Raw genomic sequence first — 23,462 nt, forward strand, 5'->3', positions numbered from 1 at the left:
TAGTATAAATAAAGCTGGCCCGTTCAGGAACCAGCAGGAAGGAGTATGTAGCAAGGGAAGTTACTGCTACTGTTATGTATATATGTTATAGTAAATAAATGTTATTACTTTGTATCCTTAAAACTCGTGCTGGATTCTTCGTGACCCTTACAAAACTGAGTGACCAAATAGCTGTCTATCTCAGCCTTAACTGTATTCAGCAATGAGTATCCACAACTCTCTGGGGTTGGGAATGCCAAAGATTTACAATCCTTTGAGTGACAGTAGCACAGTGGTTAGCACTGTTGCTTCACAGTGCCAGGGTCCCAGGGCTTGGGTCACTGTCTCTGCGGAGTTTACACGTTCTCTCCGTGTGTAAATGGGTTATCTCCGGGTGCTCTGGTTTCCTCCACAAGTCCCGGAAAACGTGCTGTTAGGTGAATTGAACATTCTGAATTCTCTCTCAGTGTACCCGAACAGGTGCCGGAGTGTGGCGACTTGAGGATTATCACAGTAACTTCATTGCAGTGTTAATATAAGCCTACTTGTGAAAATAATAAAGAATATTATTATTATTATTATGAAGTAATTGCTCCTCATCTCAGTCCTGAATGATCGGCCCCCTCATCCTGAGATTCTGCCCCCCTGTATTTTAGATTTCCCGATCAGGGGAAACAATCTCTGTGTTTACCCTATCAAACCCCTTCAGAACGTTGTATGTTAAAGTGAGGAAAATGAACCAGGAATATCCAGTCCATGGTCTTGGAATAAGGGATCTGGTATTTAGGACTGAGATGAGGAGAAATTGCTCCAATCAGAAGGTTGCTAATCTTTGGAATTCTCTACTGCACAGAGCGACAAGTTGTCGAGTATAGACAAGGTTGAGATTGATAGATTTTTGGAGGAATTCAGGGAAATGGGGATAAGCAGGAAATTTGAGCTGAAGTTGAAGATCAGCCATGATGTTATTGACTGGGGTACTTGAGGGACTGAATGGCCTACTCCTGCTCCCATGTCGTATTTTCTTGTGTTCTTATCATTGGCTTCCACAATTTCTTGTTAACCTCACTACCGGCGTGTTATAAGTCAAAAATATTAATAAGACTTCAAGTTGATCCTTAGCAGTTATGAAGTTATTAAATTTGAATGATCGAATCACATTTTACAAGTGGTGACATAATGCACTGCTGCAGGTATATTGCACTCTGAGAATCTGTGAAACAACTCATTTTATGACTCAATGTGCTTTAACTCAGATGCACAGGAACATCCCTTGTTCAAGGGACAGCAATATATTGATCTTAGAATTAAAAAATTGAGATGAGCATGTGAATAGTTAAACAAAATCTACTGTACATTAAAGGCTGCAGTTCACAATATTATTGTGACAATGAGTCCAACGATAACATATTGAACAAGCCTTCAGCACAAATCCTAATTTTAGTTCAACCAAACTTTAAAAATCTGATTTGTGGATGATCATTGCCTTATTCCAGCCACAATGCAGTTTGCAAACTGGTAATCAATACTGAGGGTCTTGATTGAGGTGGTTTTGTGAGTGAGGTAATGTGCAGGCTTGACTCCACAGGACAGGAATAGGGTAGGAACCGGAGAGAAGGTTGGTGGGGGGTGGGGTAGGGGGGTGGAGGTCGGCAGGGGGAGAGATGTTTAAGAGGTGCAACCTCTTGATCTGGGGGTGTGATCATCAATCATAGAGATGTCCGATACCAGGGTAGGGTCTGATCACGAGAGTGGGGGACATAGGGTGTGAAGGGGCAGGATCTTTGGACCGGCAGTCAGAGCAGAAGAGAAGCGTATTGGCCTGTGAGTAAGTATTCCTGTTCCTCTTAGCTCACAATCCGTGCTGTAAAGGCACTTAACCTTTTTTAACCCGTGACACCCTCATCTTCCTTTGGGCAGCATTAGGAACAGGTTAGGGTCTGATTTGAGATTCTTAAAATTTTAACCTCATACCTGATCTGAACCCACTCTCTGTTATGTGGCTAAAATGCCCCCGATTCACCTCCTTCAATAAAGATATTATGGAAACATTAGTGAATACTGAATTATTAGTGACTCCAGAGACTGAAGTAAGAATAATTCATTAATTGATCACTGTGCTTTGAGGTTTGCAAAAGCACAGCATTTGGTTAGAACATGCATTAGATGCTGAGAGGCTGGAGAGTAATCCTTGCCCTTGTTACCTCCAGGCTTAATTAATTCAACTAGCTTCCCATCTTCCATGGTCGATTAACCTGAGCTCAAAAACTGTTTCTTGTCTCTTAACTCACAACAAGTCCTGTTCATCCGTCACCTTCTGGTTACAAAGAAACAAAGAACAAAGAACAAAGAAAAGTACAGCACAGGAACAGGGCCTTTGGCCCTCCAAGCCCGTGCCAACCATGCTGCCCGTCTAAACTAAAATCTTCTACACTTCTTGGGTCCATGTCCCTCTATTCCCATCCTATTCATGTATTTGTCAAGATGCTCCTTAAATGTCACTATCGTCCCTGCTTCCACTACCTCCTCCGGCAGCGAATTCCAGGCACCCACTACCCTCTGTGTAAAAAACTTGCCTCGTACATCTCCTCTAAACCTTGCCCCTCGCACCTTAAACCTATGCCCCTTAGTAATTGACCCCTCTACCCTGGGGAAAAGCCTCTGACTATCGACTCTGTCTATGACCCTCATAATTCTGTTGACCTCTTTCAGGTCGCCCCTCAACCTCCGTCGTTCCAGTGAGAACAAACCGAGTTTATTCAACCGCTCCTCATAGTTAATGCCCTCCATACCAGGCAACATCCCAGTAAATGTCTTCTGCACCCTCTCGAAAGCCTCCACATTCTTCTGGTAGTGTGGCGACCAGAATTGAACACTATACTCCAAGCGTGGCCTAACTAAGGTTCTATACAGCTGCAACATGACTTGCCAATTCTTATACTCAATGCCCCGGCCAATGAAGGCAAGCATGCCGCATGCCTTCTTGACTACCTTCTCCACCTGTGTTGCCCCTTTCAGTGACCTGTGGACCTGTACACCTAGATCTCTCTGACTTTCAATACGCTTGAGGGTTCTACCATTCACTGTATAGTCCCAACCTGCATTAGACATTCCAAAATGCATTACCTCACATTTGTCCGGATTAAACTCCATCTGCCATCTCTCCGCCCAAGTCTCCAAACAATCTAAATCCTGCTGTATCCTCTGACAGTCCTCATCGCTATCCGCAATTCCACCAACCTTTGTGTCGTCTGCAAACTTACTATTCAGACCAGTTACATTTTCCTCCAAATCATTTATATATACTACAAACAGCAAAGGTCCCAGCACTGACCCCTGCGGAACATCACTAGCCACAGCCCTCCAATTAGAAAAGCACCCTTCCATTGCTACTCTCTGCCTTCTATGACCTAGCCAGTTCTGTATCCATCTTGCCAGCTCACCCCTGATCCCGTGTGACTTCACCTTTTGTACCAGTCTACCATGAGGGACCTTGTCAAAGGCCTTACTGAAGTCCATATAGACAATATCCACTGCCCTACCTGCATCAATCAGCTTTGTGACCTCTTCGAAAAACTCTATCAAGTTAGTGAGACACGACCTCCACTTCACAAAACCATGCTGCCTCTCACTAGTACATCCATTTGCTTCCAAATGGGAGTAGATCCTGTCTCGAAGAATTCTCTCCAGTAATTTCCCTACCATTGACATAAGGCTCACTGGCCTGTAGTTCCCTGGATTATCCTTGCTACCCTTCTTAAACAAAGGAACAACATTGGCTATTCTCCAGTCCTCCGGGACATCGCCTGAAGACAACGAGGATCCAAAGATATCTGTCAAGGCCTCAGCAATTTCCTCTCTAGCCTCCTTCGGTATTCTGGGGTAGATCCCATCAGGTCCTGGGGACTTATCTACCTTAATATTTTTCAAGACTCCCAACACCTCGTCTTTTTAGATCTCAATGTGACCCAGGCTATCTACACGCCCTTCTCCAGACTCAACATCCACCAATTCCTTCTCTTTGGAGAATGCTGATGCAAAATATTCATTTAGTACCTCGCCCATTTCCTCTGCCTCCCCACATAAATTCACTTGCCTATCCTTCAGTGGGCCAACCCTTTCCCTGGCTACCCTCTTGCTTTTTATGTATGTGTAAAAAACCTTGGGATTTTCCTTAACCCTATTAGCCAATGACTTTTCGTGACCTCTTCTAGCCCTCCTGACTCCTTGCTTCAGTTCCTTCCTACTTTCCTTATATTCCACACAGGCTTTGTCTGTTCCCAGCCTTCTAGCCCTGACAAATGCCTCCTTTTCTTTTTGACGAGGCCTACAATATCTCTCGTTATCCAAAGTTCCCGAAATTTGCAATATTTATCCTTCTTCCACACAGGAACATGCCGGTCCTGAATTCCTTTCAACTGACATTTGAAAGCCTCCCACATGTCAGATGTTGATTTACCCTCGAACATCCTCCCTCAATCTAGGTTCTTCAGTTCCCGCCTGATATTGTTATAATTAGCCTTCCGCCAATTCAGCACATTCAGGACCACTCTTATCCTTGTCCACCAGCATTTTAAAACTTACTGAATTGTGGTCACTGTTCCTGAAATGCTCCCCTACTGAAACTTCTACCACCTGGCTGGGCTCATTCCCCAGTACCAGGTCCAGTACAGCCCCTTCCCTAGTTGGACTGTCTACATATTGTTTTAAGAAGCCCTCCTGGATGCTCCTTACAAACCCTGCCCCGTCCGTCCAGGCCCCTAGCACTAAGTGAGTCCCAGTCAATATTGGGGAAGTTGAAGTTTCCCATCACAACAACCCTGTTGTTTTTACTCTTTTCCAAAATCTGTCTACCTATTTGCTCCTCTATCTCCCGCTGGCTATTGGGAGGCCTATAGCAAACCCCCAACATTGTGACTGCACCCTTCTTATTCCTGATCTCTACCCATATAGCCTCACTGCCCTCTGAGGTGTCCTCCTGTAGTACAGCTGTGATAGTCTCCCTAACCAGTAGCGCAACTCCGCCACCCCTTTTACATCCCCCTCTATCCCACCTGAAACATCTAAATCCTGGACCATTTTGCTGCCAATCCTGTCCTTCCCTCAACCAGGTCTCTGTAATGGCAAAAACATCATAGTTCCAAGTACTAATCCAAGCTCTAAGTTCATCTGCCTTACCCGTAATACTTCTTGCATTAAAACATATGCACTTCAGGCCACCAGACCCGCTGTTTTCAGCAACATCTCCCTGTCTGCTCTTCCTCAGAGCCATACTGCCCTATTCCCTAGTTCTCCCTCAATGCTCTCACCTTCTGACCTATTGCTCCGGTACAATTGATTGATTGATTGTGCTCTATGCTCAAGGATCTATATTGGCTCTCAGTCCAGCTACACCCTTGTTTTCAAAATCCTCATGACCTTGCCCATCCTATCTGTGCGATCTCCTGCCTACAGCCCTCTGGGACCTCTGTGCACCTCCAGTTTTGATCTCTATAGCATTCCTGATTTTAATGGCTCCATCATTGGCGGCTGTGCCTTCAGCTGTCTGGGCCCTAAGCTTTGGAATTCCCTCCCTCCAACATCTCTGCCTCTCTCCTCTTTTAAGAACCTCCTTAAAACCTATCTCATTTACCAAGAATTTGGTCACCTATCTTAATATCTCTTTATGTCGAATTTGTTCAACAACACTCCTGTGAAGCTCCTTTGGATATTTTTACTACCTAAAATGCGCTATGAAAATATTGTTTCCTTTCAATTTGTACTCCACAAGCAAAGAGTTTGGATTACAATCAGCATCCTTTGCCCATGTAGTATGAATTGTTGTGATTGTTTGAAATTTGGCATTCCTGCATTTGCCCTGATGGGTGCAAGATGAAAACCTTCAGCAACATGCCTCTCTTTTCCTCAGTATTCAAGCCCTGCACCACCAAGTGACTATTTTAAGTCAATACATTTTGTGTATATACGTTTAAATTTAATGTACATATCTTTTACAGAATGCAGAAGCCAGCTATGATTTCAGCAGCAATGATCCATATCCATACCCACGCTACACGGATGATTGGTTTAACAGGTAATTTAGACACAAGTGGGTCATTCTCTAGTGGTGCCAGGATGCATTGAGCAAGCTGGTTAACTGACAGAGTGCATACTCTCTTGCTGAATTATGAATGTGCTGGACAATCAGGGCTTCTTGTGGAGAGCAGTGAGCATCTGGATTATATTTGGTATTGATTCTTTTAAGGCATGCATTCCGTGCAAAATATTTTAATGCACTTCATGTTGTCGAGCTTGTCCACAGTAAAATGTATATTCCTTTAGGGGTTAAAGGCAAAAATCCTTTCGGCTTTTACAGAATTCTTGCTTATCTATTCATATTGGAAATGTCTTTGAGCTTCTTTGACCTATTATCTTGTATTCAAGTTACTGCACTGAAATAGCAAGCCAGAAATAGCTCCTGATTGCACTAATATCCAGAAAGGTAGAGATGTGAATTGTTTGCCAGTTTTGTGTTTAATCGATATGCTCAAAAACTTTGCTAAAGTATCTTTAAAACAATCACCATATCACCCCCCACCTCCAAAAAATGAATAGTTGAGTAGATTAATATTCATTATAATTCAAAAATTAAAATACATGGTAGCACAGTGGTTAGCACTGTTGCTTCACAGCGCCAGGGTCCCAGGTTCGATTCCCAGCTTGGGTCACTGTCTGTGCGGAGTCTGCACATTTTCCCCGTGTCTGCGTGGGTTTCCTCCGGGTGCTCCAGTTTCCTCCCACAAGCCCCGAAAGAAGTGCTGTTGGGTAATTTGGATATTCTGAATTCTCCTTCAATGTAGCTGAACAGGTGCCGGAATGTGGCGACTAGGGGATTTTCACAGTAACTTCATTGCAGTGTTAATGTAAGCCTACTTGTGACAATAATAAAGAATGATTTATTATTGATTGACTATAAATCATAATTGCACCAGATATAACGATAACACTGGTCCGCAAAGGAAATTTGTGTGCAGTGATTGGAAGTACTTTGATATGATAAAATGTTTACACAAGGAAGTAATGTATCATTTTGATTATATTAGTTGCCCTTGTATTTATTCATTTCAAAACATAAATAACAATATTTAAAATCTGTAATAAAACACCAGCAGAATTTAATATCTTTGTCTTAATTGCCTGTAATGGGAATGCAGCAGTAATGTACAACAAATTGTAAAAAAAACACGTGTTAAATAATGATTAAAATTTTCATTTAACATTAGAATTTCTAACAATATGTGACATCTGAACTGATGAATGATATCAATCAGGGCTGTTTTCCCCTTGCTGGGGTATCTTGAGCATGAGATCACGATCTCAGAGTAAGGAGTCAATCACATAGCACTGAGATGTGGAGCAAGTTCTTTGCTCAGAGAGTTGTGAATCTCTGGAATTCCCCATCCCAGAGGACCCTGGACACCTAGTTGTTGAGTATGTTCAAAGTTGTGAGATTTACTCTCACAAGAATGCAGGTCTCACCGAATAGCATAGGTTGTGTTTATGGAGAAACTAGACAAAAAAACGTGGGAGAAAGGGATAGAAGGAATTGTTGTTAGTGCGAGATGAAGGGTGGCACAGTAGCACAGTGGTTAGCACAGTTGCTTCACAGCTCCAGGGTCCCAGGTTCAATTCCCGGCTTGGGTCACTGTCTGTGCGGAGTCTGCATGTTCTCATCGTGTCTACGTGGGTTTCCTCCGGGTGCTCCGGTTTTCTCCCACAGTCCAAATAAGTGCAAGTTAGATGAATTGGCCTTCCTGAATTGCCCGTTAGTATCCAAATATGTGCAGGTTAGGTGGGGTTATGGGATTGCGGGGGTGTGGACCTGGGTACGATTCACCTTCAGAAGGTCAGTGTAGACTTTATGGGCCGAATGGCCTCCTTCTGCACTGTAGGAATTCTATGGTTCTATATCAAGGAACACAGTTAGTTTTGGAACTCCCAAAGTGTTTTGATAACTTGTTATTTCAGGTGTTTTTGTTAAGTCTATATTAGCCATGCTGTGCACACTTCACAGCAAGACTGATTATTTAATTTCTTCCAATACCTTAATCAAGATCTTCAGTGAGTTATGAAGCATCATTATGCTAAGTGTTTCTGGAATAGGAGTAACACTGATTTCAGGTTTAATGAATGACATTAAAGCAAAATGCTGTGTTACCTTGTTTGTAACTTCTTATTGGCTACAGCATACATACATTCAAGCTGTTATTCACAAAACATACAAAAACATAACCCTAAGTGAGTGTGGTGCTGAATAAGGATTCTGTCTCAACATTCCAAACACAACTTAAAGAAAGAGAATTGTTGAAGGTTTTTCTAAAATAAACGTTTCTGTTCAAACAAAATAATAATGTTAAAACAATTGTGTTCTGGTTAGTTTGGAATGGGATCATGTGATTGAATTAGTCAATCCTATAGGCTTAGACTAATGGACCAGCGACATGGGTTCAAATCCCACCACAGTAGCTGTGGAATTTAAATTAAGTTAATTGTATATATCTGGAATAAAAAGCTAGCATCAGTTAAAGTTACCATGAAATGACTGAATTGCCATAAAAAAAAACATCTGGTTCACTAATGCCCTTTAAGGAAGGAAATCTGCCATCCTGACCAGGTCTGGCCTCCACGTGACTCCAGGTCCACAGCAATGTGGTTGACTCTAAAATGACCCAGCAAAACACCCAGCTGTCAATAAGGCAGCTCACCATCTACTCAAGGGCAATCAGGGGTGGGCAATGAATATTGACCTTATCTGAGATGTCTACAGCTCCTTAATGAATTACAAAATAATAATTTGAGTGTTTTTTTGGTCTAACAATTATGGAACTTTCTTCTGCAGCCATGGAACGAGGTGTGCTGGTGAAGTATCTGCTGCTGCCAATAACAACATATGTGGTGTGGGGGTGGCTTACTCGTCAAGAGTGGCAGGTATGGCATATTTTTAAGACTGTGTTAAGGGCCAACAATAGGGATGAAACAAAGGGGGAGCAGGAATGCCCATTGCAATTTTTGAATGTAAAACATAATTAAGTGATAAGAAGAAAAAGAACTATTCTTTTTACAAAAATATCACTGCTTAAGGACAACATGTTAATTTATTTTTTTGTCTGATTACACCCCTGTGAAACCGCTTGGGTTTGAAATTGCCAAAGAATTGCATCCTTTTCTTGTCAACGAATTTCATTTTTCATTTCCGGTTTATGTAAATGAACACTATTTGCCCAGGATTTGAGCGGTCTTTGAACGAGAACAGAAATGAAAATTTGTTTGTGATGCAATAAATCTTCAATATTCAAAGATAATCTGCCCACATGATGCTGAAGGGGTTGGAGTCAGTTAGCACAGTTTAGCTGGCCAGAGTATTCCAGAGTTATATCAACAGCATAGGTTCAATATCAGCTGTGGAACTCTTTGAGGCCTGTCTCTTTGCCTTGCCCCCATGCTCAAACTCTCCCATTAAAGGAGAAGAAGAGATGGTTCCTTGAGGTCAATGTATAATTAATTACCTTACCTCATATGGCTGTAATTTTCTTTTTATTCGTTCATGGGATGTGGGCATCGCTGGCCGGGCCAGCATTTTTTGCCCAACCCTGACGGCATTTAAGAGTCAACCAGATTGCTGTGGGTCTGGAGTCACATGTGTTGCTCTCTTTGGTTGGCTCTGAATATGGCGGTCAATATGGTCGCCTTCCTTAATCCTAATTATGGTTGCTCTAGAGTCGCCAGGTATCTTTCGATACAGCCACAAGGTTCAAAACCGAATACTGATCAAAGACTCGGTACACCAGTTAGTTAGTTCAAAGTCAATGCTTATTTATTTACACACACAGTTAAATCTACTCATGCATGAAAACGCTACAGACTAAACTATCACTACTGCTAAAGCCTATACTTAGCTTCGGGCGTCCACTCAGTCAGAGGAACAATGGCCGTTGTTCGGTTCTGAGGCTGCTGGGGTTGAAGTGGTAGAGGGGAAACAGCTAAGGTCGTCCATCTGGTAGCGAGCGTTGACCTTGGACTTATTTGCTTCTGGTGCAGCTGGTGGACAGGTCTCTCCGCTGTGAGAGCCAAGTCCAAGAGAGCGATTCTCTCTCGGGGCCTTCTTCTTATACCCAAAGGAGCTTCGCGCTCTTTTGGGCGGGCCTTGAAATTGGCCCCAATCAATTGGGCCATTTCTTGATCATTCCTATTGATTTCATCCAATAAAGGGTTGGGTGCCCTGATGGCTGGGCGTGTCCTAGGTGGCCGTTGGCCTGCTTTGTTTCGGTCTCCTCTGGCACCAGGGTGTCTGCCTTAGTATCGGTTACTCAAATGTTACTCTTTTGTTCCCGGAGATGGGCCATTAGTATGCTAATGGGCCTACAGTTTTGGTCTTGTCTGGGAGCTGCGGCTCCAATATACAGCCAAGCTCTGAACCTACTTGTTTTCTCAGCACTGTCCATTTTCCCTGCAATCTTCGCAAAGTGTCCATTTTGTAATCGGGAAGTGGCCATCCCAGATGGCTACACTCCCTCCTTGTGATCCTCAACGCAAAGCGTAAAGGATCACATTACCACGGTGCCTTCGTTCTCTGACCAAGCTGGGCACCCATAAGCACTTCACAGGCTCTTCACTGTCCTATCCTATGAATTGCAACTTTTACCTAAAATTATTTTATACACATACATCATTATAAAACTCTACGGGGCGCTATGACATTCAGGCATGCATTAAAAAAAGAAAAGAACTGGAACCTCTAACTATACCTAACTATCCTCACTTAAACAATCAAAAATAATCTACAACATTTTAAACTGTACAAATAGCAGCAACACAAGTCTCTCTGGCTTGGCAGTCAAGCACAGAGGTTTACATTTCTTTATTAAACGAACAAAGCACACAAAAAAAACGGATGCACTTTAATTCACTTAAAGGGGTTGGGGTTTTTTTTGGAGTCCGAAGATAGGGGATCTAATTGTGTATACCGGAGTGCGGTTGCGGGAGACTCTCCTCTGCCATTGTCTGAGTCTAAGTGTCTGCACGACACTGCAGAGTATCGCCAGTACTAAGAGTGCTTCTACGATGAAAGATAGTGAATACCAGGTTATGAACTTGTCACACCAGGTCGGGGTGTCGGTAACTGTCTCGGGGCTAACTATCTCGGGGTACAGTGTATGGCAGGGGTGGGAATCATTCACAGCCTGTGTGGTAGGGGTCAGCGGGGTAGCGTCTGCGCGCAACTGAAGGGATCCCGCTAAGATCCAGATGAAAAACATGAAGGTTTTCTTCATCTTTCCTTTTGTCGGTCTTCTTCTTTTTCTTCCTCTGGGGTTCCTGAGGTTCCGAGTTCTGTGGACACAAGCATAATATCTGTTATTATCTTGCTTAAGATCTCGTATGTCTGTCTGTCTGTCCTTTGTTGCCAATTACCCTTTATAATTGGTCACCATCTGTGACTCCCTCATTTAAAAAAAAACGAATATTTGGACAAGCCATCCGAGAAAAATACTGACACAGTGTGAGCCATCTCGCAGCCTGTGCGATCTACCACCCTAGTGTTTGATGACGTAAATAGCATACGGAAGCAACCTAAGGGTCGCCAGAAACAAACAAAAAAAGTTCAAACTAAAAGTGCCAAAATGGGGTGCGTATTCGCGGCGGTTGTTATGATTGGGTGGAATCCCCGGGTAGGAAGGTGACCAGTGCCGTTTGTGCTCTACCCGAGTGTAGCTGACCAGAGGGGGGTCCTCAGGCAGGGCGGGGACCAGTGCCGTTTCTCCACCGCCTGAGCGACTGGCAAGAACGGAATGAATATGTGTCATCGTGGGGGCTGCCTCTCGTGATTACCTTCAAATCAGTAGAGTAGCTATGATTGGTTGTCTGCTGAGAAACTAGTTCCTCTGAACGGTTGTCTGTCGACAAACCTGTTCCATTAACTGCCAGTGAGCGTTAAAAGAGTGGTGTCGTGGGGCCATGAAAACTTTTAAATTCACAAACAACATTTAACATGTACATTAAACGAACAAACATATGGACAAACATGGTACAGGTTCTATCAGCAAGGACACCGTATCTCTCCCTCGGTTCCTTTTTACCATCATGTGGACACCTCATTGCTCAGTAGCGAGCAGGGTCGCAAAGGGATTTGTTTGGTGGGAGTCAGACTTTATGTCATCATCTTCTCCCGGCTGCCATACTCTTGACTGGAGTAGTTTGGCTAAAGCTGCTTGAGACGAATTGGGGTCCATCTCATCATTCCTGATGAGCCTGAACGAATTGTCTCGGTGCCAGAATCGTGTGTCGAGGTCGGAGCTACTAGGTTTTAATCCGTAATCGTTGGGTGGTGGGTCTGGGTCAGGGGCTTTGATGTACGTGATTTTGAAGGGGTCACTGGAATCATGCTCAGATTCGCTGGGAGTGGGGCCTGGTGCAGGGGTGTAATCATAACGTGGTGTGCTGTGGCTGTCATCATTGCTAATGCTATCACTGTCTCTGTCGCTGCTGGTTGAAGGAAGGGAGAGGCGTAGTCGTGCCTCTGGGGGTGGAGTTGAAGATGTGTCTGAGGACGGGCTAGACTGGCTGGGGGAGGGTAGGAATGCGGCATCTGTGGGCGGGGCGTGATCGTCTGCTGCTGCGAGTGAGATGTGGTGTGCATGGTTGTTCTATGAGCCATAAGCCTTAAGCTGGTTTATGTGAAACCATGCAGACTTGCTGTTGGGATATGTGATCTTGTATACCGAGGGGCTGACTTTGTCTGAAATGGAGTACGGTCCGGAAAATATTGGGGAAAGGAATGAACTGGGGTTGTATCGGGAAAGCATCACTTGCTGCCCTACTACAAACTCGGTGGCGTGTATTGTTTTATTGAAACAAGCTTTGCTTTGTTTCATCCTGGTCATAACTCTCACAGCTGCTGCGAGCTGAGCTGCCTTTATATTTTCAATAAGCTGCTGTACAGCATTTTCATGCGTGAGGGCGGTGACTGCAGGGCTGGCCAAATCCAGTCCTAATAAATACTCTGTCCCTTTCATGGGGCGTCCGGTCATGAGGGTGTGGGGCGTGTATCCTGTGGATGTGGATACTGTGTTTCACAGGTACCTTAAAGCGATTGGGAGAACTGAATCCCAGGTGCTGTTGTTCTGTTGCACCATTTTCCTGAGAGTGGTTTTTAAAGTCCTGTTCTTCCTCTCTACAATGCCGCTTGACTGGGGGTGGTAGGCTATGTGAAACTTCTGCCTAATTCCGAAAATTGTGAGGACGTTCTTCATTACTCGTCCTGTAAAATGGGAGCCTTGATCGGACTCTATACTGCGTGGGAGGCCCCATCTTGTAAAGATGTGCTGTGTTAGGATTTTCGCCGTACTTGTTCTGGATGGAAAAGCTTCCACCCATTTTGTGAAGGTGTCGATGACCACCAACACATACTTAAAATCATTTCTGTAGGGGGGTAGGGGTCCTATGTAATCTATCTGCAAATTCGTCCAGGGGCCATTAACGGGGCGGGTGTGACTAATCTGAGCCTTTCTTGCATATCTATCCGGATTGTTCTGGGCACAGATCAAGCAATTTTCAATGTAATGGGCATTTAAATCAGGCCACCAGCAGAGAGGTCTGAGGTGGGTTAGGGTGGGTTCAAGGCCTTGGTGTCCATGATTGTCATGGAACTGACAAATAATCTGGTTCCTGTCCTGGCTGGGAACTACATAAATGCCGTCTTTCAAAATCACGCCGTTGTGTGTGGTGATTGCATTCTTAAACTTATCGTACGAGGCTGGGAAGGTTCCTTTTAAAACTTCCCTAAGCTTTTCATCTTCCTTTTGGGCTTTCGCTAGATCCTGAATGTTGGTCTGTGAGACCTGAACCGCGTGTACTGCGGTGCTCTCGGGGGGGTTCCAAAAGTAACTATGTCTGGAACCTGCCTTTGCTAGGGCGTCTGCGTTTACGTTACCAGGGGGGGAAGAACGGTGATGACTGCGAACCTTAATGTTACCATATTTCCTATCTTTAGCTGTCTCTAGGATATGCCGGAGTAATGGGGCTGAGGATAGGGGCCTTCCGTCTGCGGAAACAAATCCTCTAGTTTCGCACAGGGGTAGGAATTCTGTTAAACTATTGCAGACATATAAACTGTCCGAATATATGTCTGCTGGGGTCAGAAACGAGTCAGGTGATCAACAATATAAGCTATGGCTGCAAGTTCTGCTGCCTGCAAGCCTAGATGTCCTGGCAACTTTAATGAAATCTCTTCAAGGGCGCGTCCCTGCTCGTCCTCTACATAAATGCCGCAACCGGTGATTCTCTTTCCATTCAAAACTGTGGAGGAGCCATCCACATAAATTTTCAGGGGCGCGCACGTGTCTGTGGGCTGGGGTCTCTGGGGTGTATTACCTGCTTTCCTGGGAGCTGACTTAGGTATTAATGGGCCTGAATTATGGTCTGTGGTGATGATCTCACACTCATGTGGGGTACCTGCATATTGCAAATTGTCGGCTAGGAAAGTGCGGGTCTTGGTTCTTTTAACTGTAATGTCCCGTCCCTGTAAAAGAAGGGTCCAACGGGCTGCGTGGATTTGGCTGACTGTTCCATCTTTAAGTCGACCGTCTAGTAATAGCTGTGTTGGGGTGTGTTCAGTGAGAATGGTGATGGGGTTGAGTCCTGTAATGTAGGCGAAGTACTGTACTGCCCAAAAAACTGCGAGCAGGTGCCTTTCGCAGGCAGAAAATCCTTGCTCGACAGGATCTAACACGCGTGAGGCGTATGCCACGGGGCCTAATCAGTCATGGCGTTCCTGGAGGAGCATGGCCGAAAGGGTTCAGTCAGTGCTTGCTACTTCGATTGCGTACGGGGAAAGTGGATCTGGGACCTGTTATGCGGGGGCTGTGCTGAGGGCTCTCTTTAAAGCATCCACGGCATCCGTGTGCTGTGGAAGCCATTCCCAAGGTGCTTGTTTCTTGAGAAGGTCGGATAGGGGCGCTGCTTTTGTGGCGAAACCGTTGATATGGTTTCTGCAGTAGCCAACCAGTCCTAGAAATGACCGGCGGGCTGAGACATTATGGGGAAGGGGCAATTTGACGTTCGAGTCAATTTTCTTTTGCTCGATCTCGCGTTTACTCTGAGTGATTACTGTATCCAAGTAAATCAATTTTTCCTGCAAAATCTGGGCCTTCTTGGGCTTGACTTTACATCCAATCTGTTTTAGGAGTGCTAGGAGTTCGGCGAGAAGTGAAATATACTCTCCCTTTGTGTCTGTCTGTAGTAGCAAGTCATCTACATACTGGACCAGACAATCTGGTTGGGAAAATTTTGCTAGTCCATTTGCCAGCTGTCGGTGGAAAATGGAGGTGGAGTTGTGGAAGCCTTGTGGAAGGCACGTCCACGTGTATTGTTGTCCCTGGAATGTAAAGGCGAATTTGTATTGGCACGCTTTATCCAATGGAATGGACTAAAAGCCGTTGCTAATGTCCAAAACCGAAAAAAAATTTGACTGGAGTCCCTGTTTGAGCATGGTCTCGGGACTCGTGGCTACGGTGGGGGCTGCTACTGGGGTTACTTTGTTCAGTTCCCAGTAATCAATGGTCTGTCGCCATGATCCATCCGGTTTCCTGACAGGCCAAATCGGTGCGTTATTCGTGGAGGCTACTGATCGGAGTAAGCCTTGATCAAGCAAACTCTGTATTACTTTGGAGATTTCTCCCTCTGCCTCTTGGGGAAAACCGTACTGCTTTTGGGGTCGGGACCTGTAATATTCACTAAGCCAGCTATCTTGCCACAGTCGTGCTTGTGCTGTGCAAATGCTGCTTTGTGTTGCTGTAGGACTTTCCTAACCTGTTTGTCCTGACTAATGGCTCGAGGGTCGAACCAGAAGTCTCCTACTGCGCTGATTCTGTTTGCATAGTCTCCAACTGTGAGCGTGGCGGGGGCTCATGCTGCCTTTATCATCCTCCATACACATTTATTTACCGGATCAAATGAGAGGTTGTGGGAGCTCATAAAGTCGATTCCTAGGGTGTGTTCAGCTGTCTGGGGTAGATCGACCAAAACTACATGGTGTTTAGTCATAATGTTCCCTATTTGTATCGCTACAGGGGCTGTGATGTGTCCTTGTTGTAAGTGACCTGTAAAGTCGCTGAGTGTGATGGTGTCTATTGTGGACCACGTGTCTCATTGAAACAGCGTGGAGGAATTGAGCGTGGTGCGGGACCCTCCTGTGTCCCAAAGAAATTCTACGGGGTATCTCCGGACTTTGCCTGCTACTACCGGTCTATCGGACTTGTCCCAAAGGGTGTCGCAGACCCAAGCTGGGGAGCCTGAATACCGTCAGTCAGTGCCGTTCATGTCTGTGTTCTCTGAACGGGTGCTAACACTATGGATTGGCTTTGCTCTATTCTTATTTAGGGTGCCTGTCTGTTGGTTTCTCTGCTGCTTTTGGGCGTGTTGCACTCTCGTGCATAGTGTCCTAATTGTCCAAAATTGTAGCATTCCTGGGATTTAGGCTGTGGTGGGCTGTTCCTGCCCTCATTTACCCATGCGGGGTTCTGGTGCGTCCTAACTGGATGCATGTCTGCCTGCTCTTCCTCTGGTTTTGCAAATGCGGTTTTGCCTTGGATGGATTGTTCCCAAAGGCGGGACAATCTTTTCAAAACCCATTTCTTGTTGTGGGCCTCGTCTGAGGGGTCGTAATTTGCGCAAGCTCTCTGTCCTGCCTCTGTTGCATGAGAGACTAGGATCCGAGTCCATTTGGCCATATTATCCGCGGACAAATGGGCGCAGGCTAACTCTCCAAATACTGCTGTGAAGTGTATCCACAAGCATCCAGCAAACACTCTGGGGTGCTCTGTTTTCTTTTGCCTACACTCGTTTAGGCCTTCTATGGGATCTCCTCTGTTATAGCCGATCGCATCCAGGATCGCTGTGTGCATTTCTTGGAGTGTGCCTCCTCCTACATTCTGTGGGTCGGGAAGGGCTGCCCCGACTGAAGAGTCGAGGCTTAAAACTGTGAGCTTCACTTGCTCCTTTTCGTCCAGGCCGTACATGGTCGCCTGCTGTTTAACTCTAGCGAAAAGCTGGTGGGGGTCAGATGTGGGAAGGAACGGTGTAATTTTTCCACACGCGTCCCGTAATTGGGTCACGGTTAACGGTGTTGTATATAGGAAATCTGCATTTCCTTCTGCTGCGACCCTGCGGTGCGTGGTTACAGGGTTCATGGGCTGTGTTCTGCCTGTTCAGTTGGGGGTTGGGGTGCTTTCCTTTTCTGGGGTTTTTCTTACGTACATGTCCCATGTACATATCTGTGGGCAGTTTCGTTTAACTCCTGCCAATCGGGGCCGTTTTCCTGGTCTAACTGGGGTCCAAACGTACTTTGAAAGCAATTCTGGACAGAAAGCAGAAATTGCAATTCTGCAATTTGTTTCTGGCACTTTGCGTGATCTACGGAGCTCTGCCTTTGTTCCACCATGGAAGTGTGGAGCGCTCGTAGGGCTGCTTTCAAATCATTGCACTGTTACTGCAATTGCTCTACCTGTTGCTCGGTTTCTTGTCTTACCAAGACCGCGCGTTGCGTGTCCTGTTGGCCTTATCGTACTGGGTCTGAAAACTACTCAAATGGGCAAGACAAGACTGGTGTGCCCACTTGGCATCATCCACCTCACTGTCCCTCGCTGCTAACTGTTCTATTAACTCCTTAATCTCCTTCTTAAAGTCGCTCACATCTCCTTCACTATTTCTGTCTCTCTCCTCAATCTCTCTACGGAGCGTCCTAACAACCTCCTCTGTGCCTCGCAATTGTGCCAAGCAGGGCACGAGTGCCATCAGCTTGCGAGCTTCCCCCAAGCTCTTCTTATGAATCTCTGACATGTTCTCTCACCAAGTATGTCCTATACTCCCGGGACCTGTTTTGTCATTGACGCAGAATTCATATCAAAGGGGCCATCCTTTCCCTTTGAGATATTTTCTGATCTCTTCTTCCCATACGGGACACTGTCCTACTCTACTGGTCGCTGCGACCTCGAATTCTTGGGGGTTCATAAGGCGTTCCATTGCCTTTCTTGCCATTTTCTCTTTATCTCTGTGTTCTCTACTGAATTTGGAACAGGGGGTGATAACGTGGTAATGTAAACACAGGTACGGCTTACGCTATTTTCCGGCCGACAAAACTCCCGACTGTTTTACGCAACAAAATCTCTCAGGTTTACCTTATATCCCTGTTAGTACGCATGCATTAACACACTTCCGAATCTCGGAGGTTTGATCAGTATCATTCTCACACTTGTGGTTTTTCTGTTTCCAATTGGATTCCAATTCAAATTTTGGTTCTCTCGAAGTGACTAGGCCACTTCTAGGTCGGGTCCCACCAGAGTCGCCAGTAAATGTTGCTCTCTTTGGTTGGCTCTGAATATGGCGGTCAATATGGTCGCCTTCCTCAATCCTAATTAAGTTTGCTCTAGAGTCGCCAGGTATCTTTCGATACCGCCACAAGGTTCAAAACCGAATACTGATCAAAGACTCGGTACACCAGTTAGTTAGTTCAAAGTCAATGCTTTTTATTTACACACACAGTAATATCCACTCATGCACGAAATACTACAGACTAAACTATCACTACTGCTAAAGCCTATACTTAGCTTCGAGCGCCCACTCAGTCAGAGGAACAATGGCCGTTGTTCGGTTCTGAGGCTGCTGGGGTCGAAGTGGTAGAGGGGAAACAGCTAAGGTCATCCGTCTGGTAGCGAGCGTTGACCTTGGACTTACTTGCTTCTGGTGCAGCTGGTGGACAGGTCTCTCCGCTGTGGGAGCCAAGTCCAAGAGAGCGATTCTCTCTCGGGGCCTTCTTCTTATACCTGAAGGGACTTCATGTGCTTTTGGGCGGGCCTTGAACTTGGCCCCAATCAATTGGGCCATTTCTTGATCATTCCTATTGATTTCATCCAGTAAAGGGGTGGGTGCCCTGATGGCTGGGCGTGTCCTAGGTGGCCGTTGGCCTGCTTTGTTTCGGTCTCCTCTGGCGCCGGGGTGTCTGCCTTAGTATCGGTTACTCAAATGTTACTCTTTTGTTCCCGGAGATGGGCCATTAGTATGCTAATGGGTTTACAGTTTTGGTCTTGTCTGGGAGCTGCGGCTCCAATATACAGACAAGCTCTGAGCCTGCTTGTTTTCTCAGCACTGTCCATTTCCCCTGCAATCTTTGCAAAGTGTCCATTTTGTAATCGGGAAGTGGCCATCCCAGATGGCGACACATGTAGGCCAGACCAGGTAAGGATCTTACCTTCCCTGAAGGACATTAGTGAACCAGATGGATGTTTACAACAATCGACAATGGTTTCATGGTTATCATTAATTCCAGATTTTTGTTATTGAATTCAGATTCCACTATCTGCCCAAGGTGGGATTCAGACCCATGTTCCCAGAGCATTACCCTGCATCTCTGGATTACTGGTCCAGTGACAATACCACTATGTCACTGTCTCCCCCTCAAAATGGCTGCAGTTGACCACTCTACCTCCTCCTGGACTGCTGGGAGATCTGAGGGATGTGACATAATTGGAATCTGATTTTGAGTGCTAGGTATGTGGGGATACTAATTGAGCAGTGGTGAGATATTGCCCTGATACACATGAGTTTTTAAAAATCCTGACATTACATTGCCACGTACGATGCTAGAATTGACAACAAATTCTCTCCAAACAATACATTGATACCGTAAAGTACTGCATTCCCTCATGTGCCATTCTATTTTCTTCTCAATATTTTCAGCGTTATTCAGTAACATGTTCAGCTTGGACAAATACTTCATCCAGTGGTTGTCCTCCAATAGCACCCTAAAACATAGGTGCACAGATATGACATACTCTGTCACTTGGATGCTTCCTTATTTTCATAAAGTGATCCAGATAGAGAAATAAGCTTCCAGTAGCAAGAATAAACTAGAATATTCTAACACACTATCAAAAGAAATTACTAAAAAGATAAACACGCACCATCCAACCCTTCAGCCTTAACTCACATCAAGTCCCATTCATCCCTGTGCTCACTTACCTAGACTGGCTCCTTGACCACCTTGATTTTAAAATTATCATCCTTGTTTTCAAATCCCTCCATGGTCTCCCATCCCCCCGCCCTATCACTGTAACCCTCTCCAGCCCCACAAATTTTCAAATTATCCACACTCATCTAAATGCCTAGTCTCCTGTGCAATCTAGTCTATATCAAATTACAATAGATGTCACCAAAATATCTGCCTTCCATTCCAATCACAAAGATTTCCCTGCATTGTGATTCACACAGCTGCTTCTGTCCTCATAACGTGGCTCAGATAGAAAATCAACCCTCAGGTCACAAAGGTCACGCACCAGTGGCATGGTTAATCTTCCTAAATTCAGTTCGCAATCGCTTGGTGACCAGCGATGGGCTGCAGCTGCTGAGCATGACCAGGATACCTATGACCCTCTGTGTCATGACATGCACTAATGCACATAATGAGATACAGACAGGCAATGGCAGACACCCAGTACAGTCAATCAACACACAGGACAGAACACAACCAATCACCAGGCAGAACACTGGAAGGTGGTTTCCCACTATAAAACACACGAGGCATCAACACTCTGCCTCCTTCCACTGGTGACAACTGGAGTGACAGTCAGGGTGTATAAATCAGTTAGCACCTTCTACACGTGGCTCAGAGCTAGTCTGGTCTAGTTAGTTATAGTAAGCACGCTTAGATTAGTAGAGTGTCAAACCCACAGCAAACTGTGTGCACTGCACACAGCTTATTGAACCAACACCAAAGTTTGGAGTCTACTTTCAAGTACAACTGCATCCAGTTGCAGTACGTGTTACCCCTGGGTGATTAACACAACATGGTACCAGTAGTCTACTATCTCTAAGTGGTTTACTTTGAGTGATTCCGTGACGACCAGCAAGTGCCTTCCACCGGCATGTAGAAGATCGAGGCCCTCCACAGCTACGGATCTTCGGCAATCTCGACGCCAACTGCTGGGTCTTCAAGCAAAGGTTCCTTCTCTACATTGAGGCCTCAGACCTCGAGGATGCATCCGATGCCAGAAAATCCGCGCTGCTCCTATCAACTGCAGGGGACCAAGCCATCCAAATTTTCAACTCGCTTAATTTTACTGATGACCAGGACAAGACCAAATTCAAGACCGTTTTGAAGAAGTTCGACAGTCACTGTGAAGTCGAAACAAACGAGACCTTTGAGCGCTGTATCTTCCAGCAACGTCTTCAGGGTAAGGATGAACCGTTCCAATCCTTTCTAACTCATCTCCATATACTAGCGCAGTCCTGCAATTATGGTGCAACCGATGATTCCATGATCAGGGATCAGATTGTGTTTGGGGTGCACTCCGATTCCTTGCGGGAGCAGCTCCTCAAAATTAAGCACATGACCCTGCCAGTCGCAATCGAGACGTGTATAGTGCATGAGCATGCGAGAAATCAGTACTTCCGTTTCAAATCGGCAGAATACGAAAAACTTGCTTCCCACGAGAGTGTACAGGCCATCGCCCGGATGCAGCGCCTCAGTATCGATGAAAGCAGCCATTTCGTGAGCTTTTCCCGGGGCCCCACACATGCTCAACACGAACGGGAGAACGAAGCGGCCGAAAACCAAACTGCGCAGGTGCGAACGTCGGCTGACTGCACTGCGCATGTGCGACGACGCACGGAGCGTAATAACGCCAACGTCATGACATGCCCAAACTGCGGCACCGCCCACTTAAAGCGGCAATGCCCTGCAAAAGGCAGGTGATGTTTAAATTGCAGGAAGCCTGGACATTATGCAACCTTGTGCAGGTCTGCACCACCAGTCAAGGGCCAGCAATCCCAATTCCAACGCAAGCGCGTTCGATGTGTACAGCAAGGTTTACTGGATTCTGATCCTGGTAGCACTACGGATCTAGAGGACGAATGCCTGGAGTCCCCCTATCGTGTGGGCATCATCACTACATGCGAGTATGCGTCTTCAAATTCAGCAAGACGCCTATCTATCCTCAATGTGGATTCCGCGGACGAATAGTGTGCTGTCATACACGTTAACCAATGCAGCATCCAGTTCAAGCTGGACACTGGTGCTTCTGCCAATCTCATCTCTCAAGCTGATTTTGACCGCATTAAAAAGCAACCAAAAATTCTTCCGCCAGCCTGCCAGCTCCTCGATTATAATGGCAATGCCATAACTGCACTAGGATCTTGCCATCTATTTGTCTCCAACAAGACCATCAATGTCACACAGCGATTCGAAATCGTCAAGTCTGATAAGGCATCCCTGCTCGGTGCCCATGCATGCAAGCTACTCAACCTCGTACAGCGAGTCCATGCCATGTCTTCTTCCAATGTGGATCTTCAGGCTGACATTAATGACATCCTTGCCCAATATTCGGATGTGTTTGATGGAATGGGCACTCTGCCGTACTGCTACAAGATCCTACTCAGGCCTGATGCCACGCCTATACTCCATGCACCACGGCGGGTGCCGGCTCCTCTGAAGGAACGTTTAAAGGTACAGCTGCAGGAGCCCCAAGACCAGGGCATAATCTCTAAAGTGACGGAACCAACTGACTGGGTTAGCTCGATGGTCTGTATGAAGAAGCCCTCAGGAGAGTTGCGGATATGCATAGATCCCAAAGATCTTAACCAGAACATAATGCGGGAATACGATCCGATCCCGAAGCGGGAGGAACTGACCAGTGAGATGGCACACGCCAAATTCTTCACGAAGCTAGATGCATCGTGTGGTTTCTGGCAGATACAACTGGACAAGTCCAGCAGGAAGCTCTGCACATTCAACACACCATTTGGAAGGTACTGTTATAACCGTATGCCGTTCGGTGTTGTCTCAACCTCTGAAATCTTCCACAGGATCATGGAGCAGATGATGGAGGGCATTGAGGGTGTGCGTGTCTACGTAGATGATGTAATCATATGGTCCATGACTCCCGAGGAACACATATCTCGTCTAAACAAGTCTTTTGACGTGTCCATGCAAACGGCCTCAAGCTGAACAAGGCCAAGTGCTCCTTTGGCATGTCAACCATCAAGTTCTTGGGCGACCAGATATCCCAGCAGGGTTGGCGACCAGATTCGGACAGGTTCAAGGCCATTAACGCCATCAAGACCCCGGAAGACAAGAAGGCAGTACTATGCTTCCTCGGAATGGTGAACTTCTTGGGAAAATTCAATCCCAACTTGGCCTCACACACCACGGCTCTCAGGCATCTGGCGAAGAAATAGCGAGGGGCTGTTTAGCACAGGGCTAAATTGCTGGCTTTGAAAGCAGACCAAGGCAGGCCAGCAGCACTGTTCAATTCCCATAACAGCCTCCCCGAACAGGTGCCGGAATGTGGCGACTAGGGGCGTTTCACAGTAACTTCATTTGAAGCCTACTTGTGACAATAAGTGATTTTCATTTCATTTTCAAGAAGTCCATTGCATTCCGGTGGCTACCCACACAT

The 23,462-nt window shown here is 45.8% G+C and overlaps 1 protein-coding gene across 1 annotated transcript in view; it reads left to right on the plus strand.

The window, feature by feature from the left end:
- Positions 1-23,462, plus strand: part of LOC140421795 (neuroendocrine convertase 2) — a 151,174-nt gene that overhangs the window by 68,972 nt on the left and 58,740 nt on the right. Inside the window, exons 6-7 of the mRNA XM_072506690.1 lie at positions 5,976-6,052; positions 8,858-8,946. Coding sequence (XP_072362791.1) covers positions 5,976-6,052; positions 8,858-8,946 — 166 coding nt within the window. The remainder of the gene's footprint in view (positions 1-5,975; positions 6,053-8,857; positions 8,947-23,462) is intronic.

Source organism: Scyliorhinus torazame, chromosome 1, assembly GCF_047496885.1.
Source record: "Scyliorhinus torazame isolate Kashiwa2021f chromosome 1, sScyTor2.1, whole genome shotgun sequence".
Taxonomy (NCBI): Eukaryota; Metazoa; Chordata; class Chondrichthyes; order Carcharhiniformes; family Scyliorhinidae; genus Scyliorhinus; species Scyliorhinus torazame.